The 20989-nt window shown below is 40.3% G+C and overlaps 1 protein-coding gene across 2 annotated transcripts in view; it reads right to left on the reverse strand.

Annotated features, from left to right (window-relative positions):
- The window catches only part of LARS2 (leucyl-tRNA synthetase 2, mitochondrial), a 243775-nt gene that overhangs the window by 125968 nt on the left and 96818 nt on the right, over positions 1-20989 (reverse strand). For both annotated transcript variants that reach the window (XM_075828588.1, XM_075828589.1), the window contains exon 6: positions 2622-2711. In XM_075828588.1, coding sequence (XP_075684703.1) covers positions 2622-2711 — 90 coding nt within the window. The remainder of the gene's footprint in view (positions 1-2621; positions 2712-20989) is intronic.

Raw genomic sequence — 20989 nt, forward strand, 5'->3', positions numbered from 1 at the left:
AATCCTGACCACTTATATTAATTCTATTTATCTTTATCCTTTAATATACGCTTTACTGACTCACCCCTGGTGAACTATCCTGGTTTCTCTCACTCTTACAGTCAATCCCTTCAGTGTTTTGGGCCAATTATTTCTTTCTCCCAGTAGTGAATTTTTGTAACATGAAACTGTGCAGTGCATTTAAAAAAAATAAAGTGGAACGTATACTGTGGATCTGTAGTAATGCTGTCATTTATGTAAATCTAATCAAAAGTAAAGGCAGGCAAATATTTTTTAATCAAAGTAGCATTGAAATAAAAATCAATCTTACAGTTGTACACCCCCTCCCATGTTTTTATTGTTTACTACAATGATGGAGACTTGAAACAAGCCTGTGCTTCCTGAAGAAACAGACAATTGTATAGCATAGTCGTATCTATCCTCATAAGATCATTCTTTATGATATTGTATTGTGAGTAAAATACAAAGCATGGGACTAAAGTTTGAATCAAAAGCCTCTATACATAAGAAGATAGTTATTCCATATGTATAGATTCTTTAACCTGTAATTTAACTGCAACTACAGTCGTATGAAAAGATTAGTGAACGCTTTGGAATTACCTGCATTTCTGAATTTTATTACTAATAAAATGTGGTCTGATTGTTATCCAAGTCACGATTATAGACAAACACAATTATAACTAAACTAAGACCAAATATACCGTTAAACTGTACAGGTCTTTTATTAAGTATATTGAGTAAACATCTACAGTGCAGTGAGAAAAAGTATGTGAATCTCTGTGTTAATGACTTCTTCAAGAGCCAATTTGCAAAAGGTGTTTCAATTAAGTAAATTACATTGGAAGTGTGGGTCTCACAGGTGCTTTTCCCATTAAAGGTACACAAAACTTGGTCACTGACAAATATGGTCTTCTCAAGAAAGATTGATTAGCGTGAAGCATGCCTCGAGAAAAACAACTTGAAGAAGACATGTCATAGGGACATATGAAGCTGGAAAAGGCTACCAAAGCATTGCTAAAGACCTGGATGGACATCAATCCACAGTTAGTCAAATTGCCTATAGATGAACTGTTGCTACTCTCTCTAGGAGTGGGCATCCTGTTAAGATCAATCCAAGAGAACAGGGAATCCAGAAAAAGGTGAGAGAAACCAAGGGTAACAGCAAAATACCTACTTAAGACTCTACAAACTGCAAAAAACCTCTGTTCATCTGGCCACTAAAAGAAAAAGAAGCCGCTTATCGTCCCAAAATTTTTTTCCCGGTCCATCTCAACTTTGCTCAAGACCACCGGGATGTTCCACAATGCTTCTGGGAAGATATTCTATGGTCAGATGAGGCAAAAATTGAACTTTTAAGCACAAATGCACAACACTATGCTTGGAGGAAAAAGAACATTGCACACTAAAACATCATCCCAACTGTGAAGAATGGTGAAGAGAGCATGAGGGTTTATGGCTGCTTTGCAGGAAAATGCAAGGGCAGCAGTCCATGACCATAAGCTGTAGGGACAATGGGTGATGCAACCGGACAAGTAAATTAAATAAAGAATGGTTGAAAATGAAGAAGTATTGTCTTTTGTCTTGGTATATCAGAGTATTGACCTTAACCCTTTCGAGATTCTATGGCATGAGCTGAAGAGCGCTGTGCACGGAAGGCATCCTAAAAATATTGATGAATTGAAACACATTTGCAGGGAGTGATAGGCCGAAATGCCTCCTCAGTGTTGTGCAAATCTCAGAAAATGTTTGGGGGGAGGTTATTATTGCTAACAGGGGATCTACAGGTTATTAAATTCCGGTTTCACTTACTTTTTTCCTGCACTGTGGATGCTTACTCAATATGCTCAATAAAAGACATGAACAGTACAACGGTTTGTGTGTTATTAGTTTAGTTACATTGTGTTTGTTTATAAATGTGACTTAGAGAACAATCAGACCACATTGTATTAGTAATCAATGCAGAAATCCAGGTAATTCCAAAGGTTTCACTTACTTGTTCTTGCAATTGTGAATATGATCATCACAATCAAAATTCTCCGTGCTGTAGGAGACATCCAGTTTTTATTCCCACTATTGCTAGAGATCAAACAATTAGTTTGATAAAAGAGGCAGGTCAAGGCTGCTTGCTTTGTAGCGAAGAAAAGGCTAACTAAGAAGCACCCCAATAAGGTGTCGTCTTTGGGGTATAAAGCCCCTTTAAAAAACACTATTTTCAAAAAATAAAAATAATGTTAACAGCCCCTTCTACTTTGATCATATGCTTTCTCACACTGAAATTAAAACTTGAGAACTATATAAAGAATTTTTCTATATGTGTCCAACAAGATCAGCTGCAAAACATAAATGTGCCCAGCTTGCGGCCTCATGTACATAAATCTTAAAAAACTGACATGGATCTGTAGTGTACCTCCATGAGCCGAAATTTAACAAGGAGGCACACAAAGGTGTTTTTTTTTTTTCACAAATTCCATAAGAAATATGAACATGTTATTGTGAACTTAAAAACTACTTTTATACTTCTTTGTAGAATGGTAGCCAACCACCTGATATTGATTATTACTTGTCCATAAAAAAAAAAAAAAATCACATTTGGGACTCTACAAGAGTAAGTAATAACTTACCTCTTTCTGGTAAACAAGTCCAGCTTCAAACATCTTCACCAACAAATATTGTGTCCATTTATAATACTCAGGAGAACAAGTGCTAATTTCCTGGATAAAAAAAGAAAAGGTAATATAATACATGTAACAGAAAGCACATTACATATTTACCAGTATATATTGTTGTGTTTTATTATAGGGAATTTCTACCTAAAAAAAATAAAGAATAAAATAACAAATTGAAAAAGTCCTCTCATGCCAAGTCGATAAAGAAGGCCCATTATATTTTTTTTCTCACATGGCAATTTTTTTTACATTTTTTTAACCCCTTAATGAACAGCCTATTTTAGACCAAGCTATTTTTTAAGTTTTTCCATCTTCGCATTCTAAGACCTATAACTTTTTTTATTTTTGCGTCGACATAGCTGTATAAGGTCTTGTTGTTTTGCGGGACAAGTTGTATTTTTTAATAGCAGGATTTTGGGGTACATAGAATTTGTTGATTAACTTTTAATAACTTTTTTTGAGGGGGAATAGAAAAAAACCAGAAATTTTGCAACTCTTTTTTGCATCCTAAATCAACGCCGTTTACGGCGTGGTATAAATAACACAATCACTTTATTCACCGGGTTGTTACGATTGTAACTATACCAAATTTATATAGATTTTGTATGTTTTAGGCTGGGTTCACACGACCTATTTTCAGCCGTAAACGAGGCGTTTTACTCCTCGAATTACGCCTGAAAACACGGCTCAAATACGTCGGCAAACATCTGCCCATTCATTTCAATGGGTTTGCCGACGACCTGTCATTTTACGCGTCGCTGTCAAAAGACGGCGCGTAAAATAATAGCCTCGTCAAAGAAGTGCAGGACACTTCTTGGGACGTAATTTGAGCCGTTTTTCATTGATTCCAATGAAGAACAGCTCCAAATTACGGCCGTAATTGACGCCTCGCAAAACGCGAGTACGAGCAATTACGTCTGAAATTCAGGAGCTGTTTTCTCCTGAAAACAGCTCTGTAATTTCAGCCGTAATTCTCGTTATTGTGTGCACATACCCTCACTAATTTTACACAGTAAAAACTCTTTTTTTTCAAAATTATTTGTTTTTCTGTCTCCATATTTGAAGAGCAATAACTTTTTTATTTTTCCGCCGCTGCAGTTGTATGAGGGCTTTTTTTTTTTGTGGGATGACTTGTAGTTTTTATTGGTACCTTTTTGGAGTAGATGCGACATATATTAGATCACTTTTTATCAAATTTTTTTAAGGCAGGATTCATAAAAAACAGCAATTTTTCCATTGGTTTTGATTTCATTTTTTTATGGCGTTCACTGTGCGTGTTAAATAATGTAATAGCTTTATAGTAGGGGTCGTTACGGACGCGGTGATACCAAATATGTGTAATTTTTTTCACTTTATTTTGTTTTTTTTTAATAATAAAGCATTTTGTAAGGGGAAAAAGTGGGTTTTCATTTATTTTTTTTACATTTATTAAACTTTTTTTTTTTTTTTTTTACTAGTCCCACTAGGGGACTTTAATATGCGATCCTCCGATCGCATTTATAATACACTGCAATACTTTGGTATTGCAGTGTATTACTTACTGCCTATCCATTTAAAACGGACAGGCATCTGCTAGGCATTCACTACAGGCAGACCTTTGGGCCTTTATTAGGCCCCCGGTTGCCATCGGAGACACAGATACTCGGCGATCTTATCGCCGGGTGTCGGTGGGATGAGAGGGAGCTCCCTCCCTCTCTCTCTAAAACAACTCAGATACGGCGCTCACTATTGAGCACTGCATCTGAGGGGTTAAACGGGTGAGATCGATACGGATATCGATCTCACCCGTTCGAGCAGGGATGCCCCCAGATACCTCTGGTAGCTGAGAGCAGGGAGATTTAACGGCTCCCTGCTGTTTATTTATTCTGATGCAGCACCGTGAAAAGGCGTATGCATCAGAATAAAGCCCATTAGTGTCTGCCGTGAAAAGGCGTATTGGCGGTCACTAACGGGTTAAATACCAATGATAAACTATTATTGTAAACACAAGTTGGACTCTGAAGACATCTAGCCAACAGCCGCCACCTAAAACATGCCATCAAAGCTTTAAAACTAGATATCACTTGGACAGGGATATAATATTACTACTTTACAAAGCATCTAGAATATGCAGTTCAGTTCTGGGCTCCAGTTCATAGAAAAGATGCCCTGGAGTTGGAAAAAATGCAAAGAAGAGAAACGAAGCTAATAAGGGGCATGGAAAATCTAAGTTATGAGAAAAGATTAATAGAATTAAACGTATTTAGTCTTGAAAAGAGACGACTAAGGGGGACATGATTAACTTCTAAACATATATGAATGGCACATACAAAAAATATGGTGAAATCCGGTTCCATGTAAAAACCCCCTCAAAAAACAAGGGGGCACTCCCTCCGTCTGGAGAACTGTTAATCTATGGAATAGTCTACCGTAGGAGCTGGTCACAGCAGGGACAGTAGATGGCTTTAAAGAGGCTCTGTCACCACATTATAAGTGCTCTATCTTGAACATAATATGATCGGCGCTGTAATGTAGATTACAGCAGTGTTTTTTATTTAGAAAAACGATCATTTTTGACGGAGTTATGACTAGCTTTATGCTAATGAGTTTCTTAATGGACAACTTGGCGTGTTTTACTTTTTGACCAAGTGGGCGTTGTGGAGAGAAGTGTATGATGCTGACCAATCAGCGTCATACACTTCTCCCCATTCATTTACACAGCACATAGTAATCTTACAAAATCACTATGTGCAGCCACATACAGTGAAGGAAATAAGTATTTGATCCCTTGCTGATTTTGTAAGTTTGCCCACTGTCAAAGACATGAACAGTCTAGTTTTTTTTAGGCTAGGTTAATTCTACCAGTGAGAGATAGATTATATTTAAAAAAAACTTGAAAATCACATAGTCAAAATTATATATATTTATTTGCATTGTGCACAGAGAAATAAGTATTTGATCCCCTACCAACCATTAAGAGTTCAGCCTCCTCCAGACCAGTTACACGCTCCAAATTAACTTGGTGCCTGCATTAAAGACAGCTGTCTTAAATGGTCACCTGTATAAAAGACTCCTGTCCACAGACTCAATTAATCAGTCTGACTCTAACCTCTACAACATGGGCAAGACCAAAGAGCTTTCTAAGGATGTCAGGGACAAGATCATAGACCTGCACAAGGCTGGAATGGGCTACAAAACCATAAGTAAGACGCTGGGTGAGAAGGAGACAACTGTTGGTGCAATAGTAAGAAAATGGAAGACATCCAAAATGACTGTCAATCGACATCGATCTGGGGCTCCATGCAAAATCTCACCTCGTGGGGTATCCTTGATCCTGAGGAAGGTGAGAGCTCAGCCGAAAACTACACGGGGGGAACTTGTTAATGATCTCAAGGCAGCTGGGACCACAGTCACCAAGAAAACCATTGGTAACACATTACGCCGTAATGGATTAAAATCCTGCAGTGCCCGCAAGGTCCCCCTACTCAAGAAGGCACATGTACAGACCCGTCTGAAGTTTGCAAATGAACATCTGGATGATTCTGAGAGTGATTGGGAGAAGGTGCAGTGGTCAGATAAGACTAAAATTGAGCTCTTTGACATTAACTCAACTCGCCGTGTTTGGAGGAAGAGAAATGCTGCCTATGACCCAAAGAACACCGTCCCCACTGTCAAGCATGGAGGTGGAAACATTATGTTTTGGGGGTGTTTCTCTGCTAAGGGCACAGGACTACTTCACCACATCAATGGGAGAATGGATGGAGCCATGTACCGTCAAATCCTGAGTGACAACCTCCTTCCCTCCACCAGGACATTAAAAATGGCTCGTGGCTGGGTCTTCCAGCACGACAATGACCCGAAACATACAGCCAAGGCAACAAAGGAGTGGCTCAAAAAGAAGCACATTAAGGTCATGGAGTGGCCTAGCCAGTCTCCAGACCTTAATCCCATCGAAAACTTATGGAGGGAGCTGAAGATCCGAGTTGCCAAGCGACAGCCTCGAAATCTTAATGATTTACAGATAATCTGCAAAGAGGAGTGGGCCAAAATTCCATCTAACATGTGTGCAAACCTCATCATCAACTACAAAAAATGTCTGACTACTGTGCTTGCCAACAAGGGTTTTGCCACCAAGTATTAAGTCTTGTTTGCCAAAGGGATCAAATACTTATTTCTCTGTGCACAATGCAAATAAATATATATAATTTTGACAATGTGATTTTCAGTTTTTTTTTTTTTTTATATAATCTATCTCTCACTGGTAAAATTAACCTAGCCTAAAAATTCTAGACTGCTCATGTCTTTGACAGTGGGCAAACGTACAAAATCAGCAAGGGATCAAATACTTATTTCCTTCACTGTACATACACACTAACGTTACTGAAGTGTCCTGACAGTGAGTATACATTACCTCCAGCCAGGACGTGATGTCTATTCAGAATCCTGACATTTCACTAATGTTTGTGTGAGATTTATAGCAAGGCAAGTGTAATCTCGCTAGATTACACTGTAAACTGTAATTTAAAACAAGATTACACATGCCTTGCTGTAAATCTCACACAAACATTAGCGAAGTGTCAGGATTCTAAATATACATCACGTCCTGGCTGGAGGTAATGTATATTCACTGTCAGGACACTTGAGTAACGTTAGTGTGTGTGTATGTGGCTGCACATAGTGATCTAGTAAGATTACTATGTGCTGTGTAAATGAATGGGGAGAGAAGTGTATGACGCTGATTGGTCAGCGTCATACACTTCTCTCCACAACGCCCACTTGGTCAAAAAGTAAAACACGCCCAGTTGTCCATTAAGAAACTCATTAGCATAGAGCTAATATAGGTTATAACTCCGTAAAAAATTATCATTTTTCTAAATAAAAAACACTGCTGTAATCTACATTACAGCGCCGATCACATTATGTACAAGATAGGGCACGTATAATGCGGTGACAGCCTCTTTAAAAAAAGCTTAGATAATTTCCTAGAACGAAAAAATATTAGCTCTTATGTGTAGAAATTTTTCCCATCTCTTTTCCAATCCCTTGGTTGAACTTGATGGACATGTGTCTTTTTTCAACCGTACTAACTATGTAACTTGTTTTGCAATATTTTCCTGTCTGTACTGACTGGGAGTGCACTAGATAAGCAGTGGGCAGGACAAATGCAGCTTCTGAAGAAATAGCATGGCACCTAGTATCATATAATCCAGTATATGATATTTCTATGTATATTACTGTACACAAAGGGTAAAATTAACATTAGACTGTTAAGATTACGAAAACTGAAATAAAATGTTACGTTTTTTCTTCAGTTTAGTGATTTCTGTTTCTAACAAAGCTAATTTTCAGTCGAAGGCTCTACAATAGCTGATTGAGAAGCCGATTAGAAGATGTGATGTGAACTATTCTGCTTCATTAGTAGCAGATATAACTAACGTTTCCAGCTTGAAAGAAAAAGACAACTCAAGGCCAGAACTTGAAAGAAAATGTCCTACAATAACAGAAAGAGAAGGAAGGATTAGTTCTGATGGTTTTGAAAGAAGGCCGTATTGGGACACAGATGTCATTCAGTATGTGACAGAGCAGAATGAACCTGGAAGGTTTGCGTAAGTATTGAACACAACTGAGGAGACTAGGGAATGAGAGAGATGGAAAAGCCAACACTTTATCACACTGTCAGGGTTCCCATGAGCAGGGAAGATGTGAAAGATTACTGTAAGGGACTTCACAACTGCTACTGATGGCAACCAGACTGTGATACACGACAGCTACAATACAAATATCAAATAAACTGCGAAATTCTTCTAAAACTCTGGGGTCGAAATCTAAATGTGTTTACCTTAATTCCTCTGCACAGCTGTGACTTACAAAGCATAATATTTCCTTTCCTTACTGAGAAAACATAAAGCTATGAGATTTAATTTCTAGTTACATAAATATGACTGCTGGAATTTAAAGTGATACTCCAGACAAAATAGAAAAATCAGCTTTTGCCCAGAGTTCTGGCTCCCTACTAGGACTGGGCAATTAATCGAAAAATAATTGAAAATTAAATTCAGCCCAATTAATCAACGTCATCTTGTGAATTTCGGTTTTATGAATAAATTTCTCCCGGTTTAAACTCTATCTGCATCTTCAGGACGCAGATACAGTTGAATCCATTGGTAGAGCACGGGACTGTAAGGCCTCTGTTCTACCACTCACTGTCACGATGGGTGTGTGGACCCACTGGGCCGTACCACCGTAGCGGGATAGCAGCTAGCCAAATAGGATACCAAGGCAAGGTCAATAGTTCGAATAAGGGTACCTGTGGCAATACAGACAGTAGCGATGGCAGACACAGATGGGACCTTGGCAGCAGGCAGACACCAGGCGCAGTGAAACACAGCAGGCGTAGTATACGACACAACACGACTCCAACTCTCTATGGCACAGGAACAAGGTAGTACGGGATACAGGTGACAGGAACGGGAACACTGGGAACTGGAAAACACTAATGGACCATTTGCAAAGTCTAACACGGGTAAACACAACAACGCTCAGGAAATGAAGTAAGGGGCAGGGCCCTTCTTATTGTCCAGGGTGATCATGGGAGCTGTAGCGTCCATGGCCACGGGCCATCGGGTCTACTCTCCTCCTGATGCCCGCAGCCATGGATCTGTCAGCGCTGGTCCCCATCTCCTTCCTAGGAGATGCTAGCGCTCACTTCCGCTCCGCTGTGTCCCGTAGGGTGCGCGCGCACGCTCGTGCCCGCTCTTAAAGGGCCAGCGCGCGCACATGAAGGAAATCATCATCAACTGACATGATTTCCTGGTCTATAAGAAGGCCCCAGCCCTTCTGATCCTTGCCTGAGCGTTGTTAGTATAGCCCAAGTCTGTCTTGCAAATGGTCCCTTAGTGTTTCCCGTTCCAGTTGTTACCCGTGCCCTGTTATCTGTTCCTGTATCCCGTGCTTTGTTCTTGTTCCTGTGCCTACTACTTGGAGTCGTGTCTATTGCACCTGCTGTTGTTTGCCACGTCCGGTGTCATCCACCACGTCCTGTGTCATCTGCCACCTCCAGAGGGATTCGCCGCGTCTGGCGCATCCTGCAGCACCTGCTGTCATCCGCCACTTCTGGCGTTACCTGCTGCACCCACCTCCATCCGTGCCAGAGCTGCGGCCACTGTCTGGACTATCCAGGTACCCTTGTGCGGGACTTTGTATTGTGGGGTACCCTGTTGTTTGGCCAGCTGCCTCCTTGCTACGGCGGTGCGGCCTAGTGGGTCCACATACCGTGACAGGAGCAATCAGTCAATCTAAAACATGTGTGTGCCCATGCCCATTAAAAAGGCTCTGTCACCACATTATAAGTGCCCTATCTTCTACATAATGTGATCGGCGCTGTAATGTAGATTACAGCTGTGTTTTTTATTTAGAAAAACGATCAATTTTGACGGAGTTATGACCTATTTTACATTTATTCTAATGACTTTCTTAATTCCCAACTGGGCGTGTTTTTACTTTTTGACCAAGTGGGCATTGTGGAGAGAAGTGTATGACGCTGACCATTCAGCGTCATATACTTTTCTCCATTCATTTACTCTGCACATAGTAATCTTGCTAGATCATGATGTGCAGTCACACACTCACACATTAACGTTACTGAAGTGTTTTGACAGTAAATAGACATCGCTTGCAGCCAGGACGCGATGTCTATTCAGAATCCCGACACTTCGGTAACGTTTGTGTGGGACAGACAGCACAGTTTGACAGTTTACAGCGTCATCACGCGAGATTACGCTTGCTCTGCTGGACACAGTAACGTTAATGTGTGAGTATGTGACTGCACATCATGATCTAGCAAGATCACTATGTGCTGAATAAATGAATGGAGAGAAGTGTACTACGCTGATTGGTCAGTGTCATACACTTCTTTACAACGCCCACTTGGTCAAAAAGTAAAAACACGCTCTATTCAGTGAATTAGGTTTCACAGTACAGGTGATGACAGTGCAAGCATATAGAAGATTACACAAACAAACAAAAACAACAGTAGTAATAATCCGACATTTTTAGCTAAATCTAGCCCAACCGGACTTTATTTAATTACTACCTCCCTGAGCAAAAGTGACAGTTTGTCCAAGCTATCCAATATTTCTCAAAAGATGAAATTGAAAAATTGACATATGCTATGGCCTTTTCGTATACATAGGATGCGTTTATTGCTGAAATTAGTTTGGAAAGTTGAGGGATCTCCACTTGTTTCCAATAACGTGTTAGAACCAATTTTGGCAAAAAACTAAGACCTTACAAAATAACCTCCTATGAACAACAGGTACATTATCCATTTCCAAAAATAATAGAATCGACTGTGAGTTGGGCAAAACTTCCATAGAAAACATGTCAGACAGTAGAGTAATCACCTCAGTCCAATATTTCTCAATAAGGGGACATTCCCATAGAACATGTATGAGCGAACTCTCCTTACCACAATTACGCCAGGATAATGGGGAGATGTTTGGACACATTGAGTGTAGACGATCTGGCGTGAAATACCAACAAAGAAATGTCTTGGTAGCAGCTTCTACATGTGAGACACATCTAAGTGAGGTATGTGTCCATTTAAAGGCTGAGGTCCATTGATGGTCTGAAAACGTTTTCCCCAAATCCTGTTCCCAGCGAACAATCGGGCCAGTTTTTTTTAAACTCCGATTGAGAGGAAATGGAGTTACGACTGTGCCTGGGCTGCCACAGAATTAACATAGTACCCAAATATACTAGGAACTCTCAGGCCCCCTGATTTTTTTTATCTTTGATGAGTATATGAGATGCAACTCGTGATTTCTTTTTTGCCCAAATAAAGTTAATCAAAATGCGTTGAATGTGAGAAAAATAAGATTTGGGAATAGTTATGGGGAGAGTTCGAAACAAATATAATAATTTCGGTAGGAGAAGTATTTTAAATGTGGCAATTCTACCTAACCAGGAAACCTCCACTTTAAGCATTCTATCGATCTCATCCTGAAACACCTGTAGTAGAGGGATATAATTAGTCCCAAATAATGCTTTATGGTTAACCATCAAAGTGAGGCCAAAATATGTGATTTTCGTCTTATTCCATTTAAATGGGTACTTAGATTGGAGAAAATATAAAGATGAGATCGAGAGATGCAGGGGAAGGATCTGAGACTTTTGTGTATTAAGTTTATATAGGGAGACACGACCCAACTGCGATATACAGTCCATAGCAGCTTCTAGAAAAGTCTCCAGGCTAGACAGCGACAAAATGACGTCATCAGCATAAAAGGATATAGTATGCGTTTTTGACCCTATTTTAATGCCCTGCAGATCTGTATGTGATCTAAGAAGCTGGGCTAAAGGTTCCATAGACAACACGAATATGAGGGGTGACAGTGGGCAGCCCTGTCTAGTACCATTATAAATTCCAAAATCTCCAGAAAACACCCCATTTGTATATACATGTGCCGAAGGTTCAGAGTACAAAGCCTGAATGGCCGACATTATAGTACCTGAAAAACCCATTTGTTCAAGGGTAGTGAAGGCGTACAACCAAGAAATGAGGTCAAACGCCTTCTCTGCATCCAAAGCTAACAAGACCGACGGGATGTGTCTTTTCTCGTTATGGTGCAACAGACCTACCACCCGTCTGGTATTGTCCGACCCCTATCTCCCCCTAATGAAGCCAGTCTGGTCATCCGCTATTAGACATGGCAAAATAGGGGCCAATCGATTCGCTATTAATTTGGCATATATTTTCAGATCAAAATTTAATAAAGAAATGGGCCTAGAAGGACCCCGAGGATTGGGCAATTTGGAAAAATCTACATAAGTATGAGGAGAGGATTTAATGAAATGTTTTATAATAAGAGTTGGTTAGACCATCACGACCCGGCGCCTTGTCTGGTGGTAATGTTCGTAAGATGTCAGTTTCTTCCGTCACTGAAATCGCGGCGTTTAGACTATGCAGTTGACTAGGCGTTAATTCAGATAAGGGGATGGTGTCCAAAAAGGACTGGATGGCATTCACAGTTGGTTTGGACGTGAAGGGATCCCTGTTTATGTTATATAAAGATTCATAGAAATCCTTAAATTGATTAGCAATATCAACCGGATGTGAAATTTGTGCATGAGTGTTCGGGTCCAAGATATAAGTAATTCTAGATTTTTGATGATGGTGCTTAAGTCGGGCAGCTAGTAATTTACCAGCTTTATTATTTTGAGAAAAATATTTAGTTTTGCTTTTGCGCAGATTTTTCTCACAATCAGAGACCATGGCCAAGCGTAACTCATGGCGCAAATTGTGTAAACTAGTGGCTTGTGTAACGGATGCGGCGGATTTGTTTCGTAAGTTTTGTGATGATATTTAAACGTAGTTTCTTGACAATGTGACCCATACGTATCAAGGATCCCCTTATGAACGCCTTATGAGCATTCCAAAGCGAGTGGATATGAATCTCTCCTGTATCATTAGTTTCAAAGTATTCTCCCAGGTCTCTAATTATTTCCTGTTTGTATTTAGAGTGGGACAGGAGAAACGGATTACATCTCCATATAAAGGCGGGATTAGAATTATTATGTTCTTTTAAGGATAGAGTTATGGCCGCATGGTCACACCACTTAATAACTTCTATGGTAGAATTTTCCATGAGAAGTAAGAGATCTTTATCTATGAGAAACATGTCAATTCTAGAATAACAATTGTGCGGACTTGAAAAAAAGGAAAAATCCCTCTCCGTACCATGCTGATTCCTCCAACTATCATTTAATTCTCTATTCCAAACCAACTTCTTCAAGGAGATTTGATAGAGTCTACTGCTAGAGGTTGAATCCAAAGATGTGTTCATTACCATGTTGTAATCCCCACATATTATTATTTTACCTTCTCTAAATTTATCAATAACCCTGAACAATTTGTGCTCAAATTTAGCTGGAATGGTTTGCAGAGGCCATGCCACATTTGCAAAGCCCTTGAGGGTCAAAATGAGTGGAAACCCCCCTTGAGTGACCCCATTTGGGAAACTACATCCCTCAAGGAAATTATCTAGGGCTATAGTGCGAATTTTGACCCCACAGGTTTTTTGCAGAAATTATTGGAAGTAGGCCGTAAAAATGAAAATCTAAATTTTTTCCAAAAATTTTCACAAGAACTAAAGGAAAAATAGCACCTTAACATTTGTAAAGCAATATCTCCCAGGTACGGCGATACCCCATATGCAGTCATAAACTGCTGTCTGGGCACACAGTAAGGCTCAGAAGGGAAGGGAAGGAGTGCCATTTGGCTTTTGGAATTGTTTGTGGAAACTATGAAAGCAACCAAAGGGTTAAGTAGTTTAGACTGTATAATTCGGATATGAGAATGAGATAAAGAGTTAATGATTGTTTTTTTGTACGTGGTCTGTAAAACCCCCAGAAAAGTGTAAAGTTCAGTTTAACTTGTATTTTCCCAAAGGTGGGGGCTCAGGGAGTGTCCGACAGGCTCCCGCTGCAATGAGGCTATACTTATAATTGTGTGTGTTTCCTATTGGCTTTTGTATGTTATCTCTGTTTGGCATCTTGTCCTGTATAAATAAATGGAACAGGGCATGATTCTACAGAGAAATGCCACAGTGTGTTACTAATGGACTTCCATGTTTGTGTCTTCTCTCCGATGCATCATTATCCTGATTTGGACTCGGAGGCTGGACTCTTAGAGTAGCTTTAGCTCTCCCAAACCCAGGCTACTCCGATAATTCATTGGTGCCAAAATCCGGGACCCACAATGTGCCAGTTTAACTGGAAGCTCACTGATAATCAAAGAAACTGTAAAACTACAAAACCGCGGCAAGAACCTTTGATTCTTACAAACCATTTCACCCATACCTTGTGCCTGTGGCATTAGCCGGTGGACTGTCCCAAGCTTGGTCCCATAGACTCCAGCCTGCGGAACAGTATAAATTTGACGAACTGTGATCAGAATTTGACGAACGGTGATCAGAATTTGTCTCATGTAACCCTTGACTGCGTGTGTCTGCATTTGTCTTGTTTGGGGGGTTGTTTCTTTCGGTTTGTACTGTGTTTGATGATAGAGATTACTAGAGACCACAGAAAAGGATATACTATAAGACTATAAAAGGAACGGGCTAGAACTTTACATTAATTCCCCGTTCTAGGGAACTGGTAGCAAAGATGAACTCCAAAAGTGTAGTTCTTCAAGTACACACTGTCTGGGGGATGGAGGTCATCTAGCGGTTGATATAGTCGCAAGTAGAGATATCCTTCCGCCTTGTTTTAGAGATACTGAAAAGACTATAAAAAGTACAGACTAGGATAGAATTCCAGGTTCTGGGAACTAGTATTAAGAAGAACTCCAAATGGATAGTTCTTCAAGTAAACACTGTCTGACATCTAGCAGTTGATATAGTTGTCAGTGGAGTAGGAAAGGATGCAGTCGAAGGTCGTAACAGAATGTTAAAAAAAGCAGGAATGTCAAAGGGAGGTTGTTTAAAGAGGCTCTGTCACCAGATTTTGCAACCCCTATCTCCTATTGCAGCAGATCGGCGCTGCAATGTAGATAAGAGTAACGTTTTTTGTTTTTTTTTTAAAACTAGCATTTTTGGCCAAGTTATGACCATTTTTATATTTATGCAAATGAGGCTTTCTAAAGTACAACTGGGCGTGTTTAAAGTAAAAGTACAACTGGGCATGTATTATGTGCGTACATCTGGGCGTTTTTACTTCTTTTACTAGCTGGGCGTTGTTAATGGGAGTGTATGATGCTGACGAATCGGCATCATCCACTTCTCTTCGTTAACACCCAGCTTCTGGCAGTGCACAGACACAGCGTGTCCTCGCGAGATCACGCTGTGACGTCACTCACTTCCTGCCCCAGGTCCTGCATCGTGTCGGACTTACCTGCAAACGCTGTTGCTGCTGCAGAATCAACTGTAGCCTCTGGTGCCGCTGTGTCCTCGCTCGTCCGACACGATGCAGGACCTGGGGCAGGATGTGACGTCACAGCGTGATCTCTCGAGAACACGCTGTGTCTGTGCACTGCCAGAAGCTGGGTGTTAACGAAGAGAAGTGGATGATGCTGATTCGTCAGCATCATACACTCCCATTCACAACGCCCAGCTAGTAAAAGAAGTTAAAATGTACGCACATAATACACGCCCAGTTGTACTTCTACTTTAAACACGCCCAGTTGTACTTTAGAAAGCCTCATTTGCATAAATATAAAAATGGTCATAACTTGGCCAAAAATGCTCGTTTTAAAAAAAACAAAAACGTTACTCTTATCTACATTGCAGCACCGATCTGCTGCAATAGGAGATAGGGGTTGCAAAATCTGGTGACAGAGCCTCTTTAAATAGGGGAAATCTCTTCCCAATGTTAGGAAGACAAAAACAAAGGAAAAGGATAGCAAAGCTTACAAATTAAGCAGGTATTGCATGGCTGATGGGCTTGGAGACCAAGTGGCTACAGTATAAGTTTGATTTTTATATCTATACTGTATGCTCTCCACTCCTAACCAGCTGTACTGTTTGATGTTAGATAATTCGATCCAGATTGAGAACATTTTGTGTATCTACCAAACTAATTCAACGGTTAGTTATTCTGGAGTGTGTAAAAAAAATTCCCTAGAACACTGAACTTAAATACAAGGTTGTGTGAATAAGCTGGCTTTTTAACGTAACTTACATATAAGGTTTAAATAACTAAGTTAGCTGTGTAAAGTCAGGTTTAGGAATTATAAATACAGAAGAGTCTTCTTTTTTTTCAGCATTTGGTCTTGCTGAGACCCATAGTTCTACAAGAATGGGTCTGAGAGGAGGGAGTGGTGAGGCAAGAGTCAGCTGATTACAATACGTGGAAGTGTTAGAAGGAATGTGAACCTAATTGTGTCTTATCTTCACACAATACGGAGAGGTGCTCTCTCTTTTGACTGAAGGACGGAGCTATTGATATAGTCTCAACCATGATCTCATCATGGTCCCACACGCTGATACTGAAATACTACAACAAGCTCAGACCAAGTATTTGCATGAAATATAGATTACAAATGTGGACTGCTGGCAATAGAAAGACTGATGAGGCTGCCATAGCGGCTGTAATGCTGGCCGGTGAAGGAGGGGTTAGCACATTCACCCACCTGCTAGTGACAGGAGTGGACCTCCAGGTGTTGAAGGGCCTCCAGGCACAAGTAGACGAGGTGGAGAAGCACCATTGCAAGAGAAAGGGGCTGCCTGAAAGAGGATGGCCTCTTGACTGTAGGGACCAAGTTATGTCTTCCCAGGTCTCTATATCCAATGATGACACACCTGGCACACGGGTGACCGCACCTCTCCAAGGAGAGTATGTGCAGTCAGTTATCAGCAAATTGGCTTGCCCCTGGATTCAATAATGCCATCACTGGGTTTGTAGCAGCCTGTAACAGCAAAGGTACCTATGAAAAGAGCTCTCTCAAACCCAGGCTACAGAGCCCCTGTAGTACTAGTACAGTGGAAACACCACAAAATCGAATCCATTTAGGAAACTACACCGCTTGAGGAATCATCTAGGGGTATAGTGAAAATGATGACCCCTAAAGTTTTTTTGTTGAATTAGAAATAAGCCGTGAAAATAAAAAAATAAAAATATTTTTTTTCACAATAAGATGTCGTTTTAGATCAGCATTTTTAATTTTCACAAGAAATAAAAATAAGAAAAATCACCCCAACATTTGTAAAGCAATGTCTACCGAGTATAATAATATCATATATGTGCTTATAAACTGCTGTTTGGACATATGGGAGGGTTCAGAAGAAAAGGAGTAGTATTTAACTGAGCATAGGTTTTGCTGAAATGATTTGCGGACACAATGTCGCCTTTGAAAAAACCTGATGTACCAAAAAAAAAGTGACTCTATTTTACAAACTACACCCCTAAAGGCATTTATCAAGGGGTGCAGTGAGCAAAGTTGTTTTTCAGAAATAAGTACGCAGTGGATGATGCAGAGTGAAAATTGCAATTTTTCCACTGATATGCCATCCACCGCTCAATATGTTGTGCCCAGCTTGTGCCACTGGAGAATCTTACCCTATAAATTGATAAGCAGGTTCTCCTGGGTATGGCAATGCCTTACATGTGTTCACGTAAATTGCGGTTTGGGCACACTGTAGGACTTAGAAGGGAAGGACCGTCATTTGGATTATTTTGCTTGGTAGTAGTTTTGTTTGGCGTTTTACTGGTATTTCAGTTTATTATGTAGGGGCATAGGCAATCTGAGCGGAGTACATCAGGGCATAACAAGAGGGTATAATAATGAGGTAAATAATAAAACTATCCATAGATGTGTGGTACGCTGTGAAGCAATCCATTATGCACAGGCCAGTGTCGCACTGATAAACGGTATCCTTTCTTATCCCTTTTTTGTAACACTGCACCTTTTGGGGACTTTTCCTCCTTTGTAATTTTGCACGGAAATTTTGCTCGGAAAGGGTGTTGCTGATATAATACGGGCGCCCTCGCTTCCTGCAGATGTGCTATGCCCCTTCCTTTCCTAGTTCCTATATACTAGGGCCCTGAAACTGAAGGAATATTCCCCTCCGGTGTGCACATTGGGATTTCTTTCATCACCGCATTACTAGTGCTATAAATTTTATTTTTCGGTTGATGGAGGTGTGTAAGGGCTTGTTTTTTGTGAGACAAGCTGTAGATTTTATTGGTACTATTTTAGGACACATACGACTTTTGGATCACTTTTTTTATTTCATTTTTTGGAAGAGGAAATGACTAAAAACAAGCAATTCTGGAATTTTTTATTGTTTTTTATTTTTTTTTTATTCACCGTGCCCCATAAATTACATATTAACTTTATCCTGGGTGTCGATATGATTATTGCAATACCAAATTCATATAGTTTTTTTCATGTATTGAAGCTTTTGCACAATACTTTTTTATTTTTGCATGGACAAAGCGGTGTCAGATTTTTTTTGCGGGACGTATGAACGTTATTTTTGGTACTTTTGTTGGGTAAGTGTGACTTTTTATTCCATTTTTTGGGAGAAGATGGGACTTCAATACACTGCTTCTGGCGTTTTTCATATTTTTTTTTACGGCATTCAACGTGCGGTATAAATTACGTATTAGTTATATACTTTGAGGACATTACGGAAGCGGCTATAACAATTATTTATAGTTTTTGTTTTGTTTTTTTCCAATAAGACTTATTAGGGGGAAAAAAGGCAATTTGGGTTTTTTACTTGAAACTTTTATTTTTTTACGTTTTTATTAAAAAAAAAAATTTGGGACCCATAAAGAGACTTGAGGGGCTGCAACATTGATCGTTATTCTATTACACTGCACTACATACGTACTGCGGTGTATTAGAGCTGTCAGTTATACACAAGCCAGAGGAGGGTCCTCATGGGCTTCCGTACAAGGAAGACACGGAGGCCACTGTTAGGCCTCCGGTTGCCATACCAACCATCGGCAAACCAGCGATCGCATCGCTGGGCTGCCGGTGGCTGAAAATCCCTTAGGTGTTGTGATCTCTATTGAGCGCAGCATCTGAGGAGTTAATCGGCCGGATCGGAGACTAGCTCCGGTCCTGATTGTTACAGAAGGGTGTCAACTGTAACACACAGCTGACACCCGGTGGTGATGGTGCGGGCTCAGCTTCTTAGCCCGCACTATCACCACGACATAATAGTACTGCGGTTTGCGGGAACCCGTTCCAGACAGCCCCACTAGGGGACTTGAATATATTTATGTATTGCATTGCACATTTTGCTTTCCCTTATTAACCCCTGTCTCTGGCATCTAAGTGGTTAAATGGTTGGGAACAGAGTTACCTACAGCTGACACCGGCTGCATATGTAACAGGCTAAGCTCCAGGGCCTGCTACATACATACTGTATCCCTCCTGACTATGACGTACATGTATGTCAAATATCGGAAAGGGGTTAAATTCCTAATTGTGCCCCAATTTAATTGAGCCTAATACATCAGTAGCCCTTCTCAGTAACACATTGCAAGTATTAGGTATTTACATATTAATCAAACTATTTGGATAATCATGAGTAAAGCTCTGCTCACATCTGCAACGGAATCAAGCTCATGATCCTGGTATTAGCCTTCGCTTTTGAATATGGCCTTGGTCTTACATTTTTGTCATACTGGTTCCTGCGCTGGTTCTGGACTCCTGGTGCCTAACATTTTGGGATGTTTTCGAAGGACATCTATAAAAGTTCTTATTGCCAGGCCACTAAATAATTCAAACTGGCTCCCAAATTCTACAGTGATTTGTTTACCCCTGAATAAAACATTTTGACATTATATAATGTGTAAATAGAAAAAAAAAGCCAAGTAAGAGACAAGAACAAGGAAAGCTATTTAATTCCTAGGGAAATTAAACATTTAATAATAAATGACTAGACTCCTGATTTACAGCTATTAATAATTATTTTCCTTACAGAAGATTAATACTCTAGGGTTCCAGCTTGTCAAATGTCACACACACAGATGAGTAAAAGCTAGGAAATGACTTCTGGAGTCACAGCACCATGACACATACAGTAATTAAAGGAATCCACTATAAATACTCAACATATTATTTCAGATATAACATAAATATCCTGTGCCATGGCAGAGGGGTAGATGGAAAGTGCCAAGAATTCCCTGTGCCAAATTATTGTCAAGAAAATGCTAAGGAATAAAGAACAAAAATCATCCTTTTAGTCCATTAATACAAAGTGCATAATAATTTTTAGACCACAATTCTTTAATATACCCCGACACTGCCCCTCACACAGTATAATGCCCCATTGCTGTCCTCATTAAGTAATAATTCCCCCATAGAGCCCCAAAAGTGCCTAATAAAAATAATAAAATACATACTCACCTAACCCCGTTCCAACGACGAGTCAAGGAGATCCGTCTGCTCTTTCGGTCTGTGTGGGTATTCGCTTATTTTAAGATTCCGCTGGACTTCTGCCATATACCGGTGTTTGAAGTATCCTATTGATCCACAGTGTCCTCAATGCCCGCCCAATTTACTTCTTGTTTAGCCTCAATGCCCATGCTCCTTGGAGAGCGGACAGTGCCGGCCCCAATGGTATATACCCGGATGATGGGGGATATATACAGGGTTAATGGGGGTTATGTACATGGACGATGGCTGGTATATACAGAGATGATGGGGGTTACATACAGGGATGATTGCAGGCTGGTATATACATGGATGATGGGGCTTATATACAGGGATGCCGGCGGGCTGGTATATACAGGGTTGATGGGAGCCTCTGTATATAACCCCCATCATCCCTGTATATTACCCCCATGATCCCTTTATATAACAGTTGTGCACTGGGGCACAGTGATGCTGG

Source organism: Rhinoderma darwinii, chromosome 5 (assembly GCF_050947455.1).
Source record: "Rhinoderma darwinii isolate aRhiDar2 chromosome 5, aRhiDar2.hap1, whole genome shotgun sequence".
Lineage (NCBI taxonomy): Eukaryota > Metazoa > Chordata > Amphibia > Anura > Rhinodermatidae > Rhinoderma > Rhinoderma darwinii.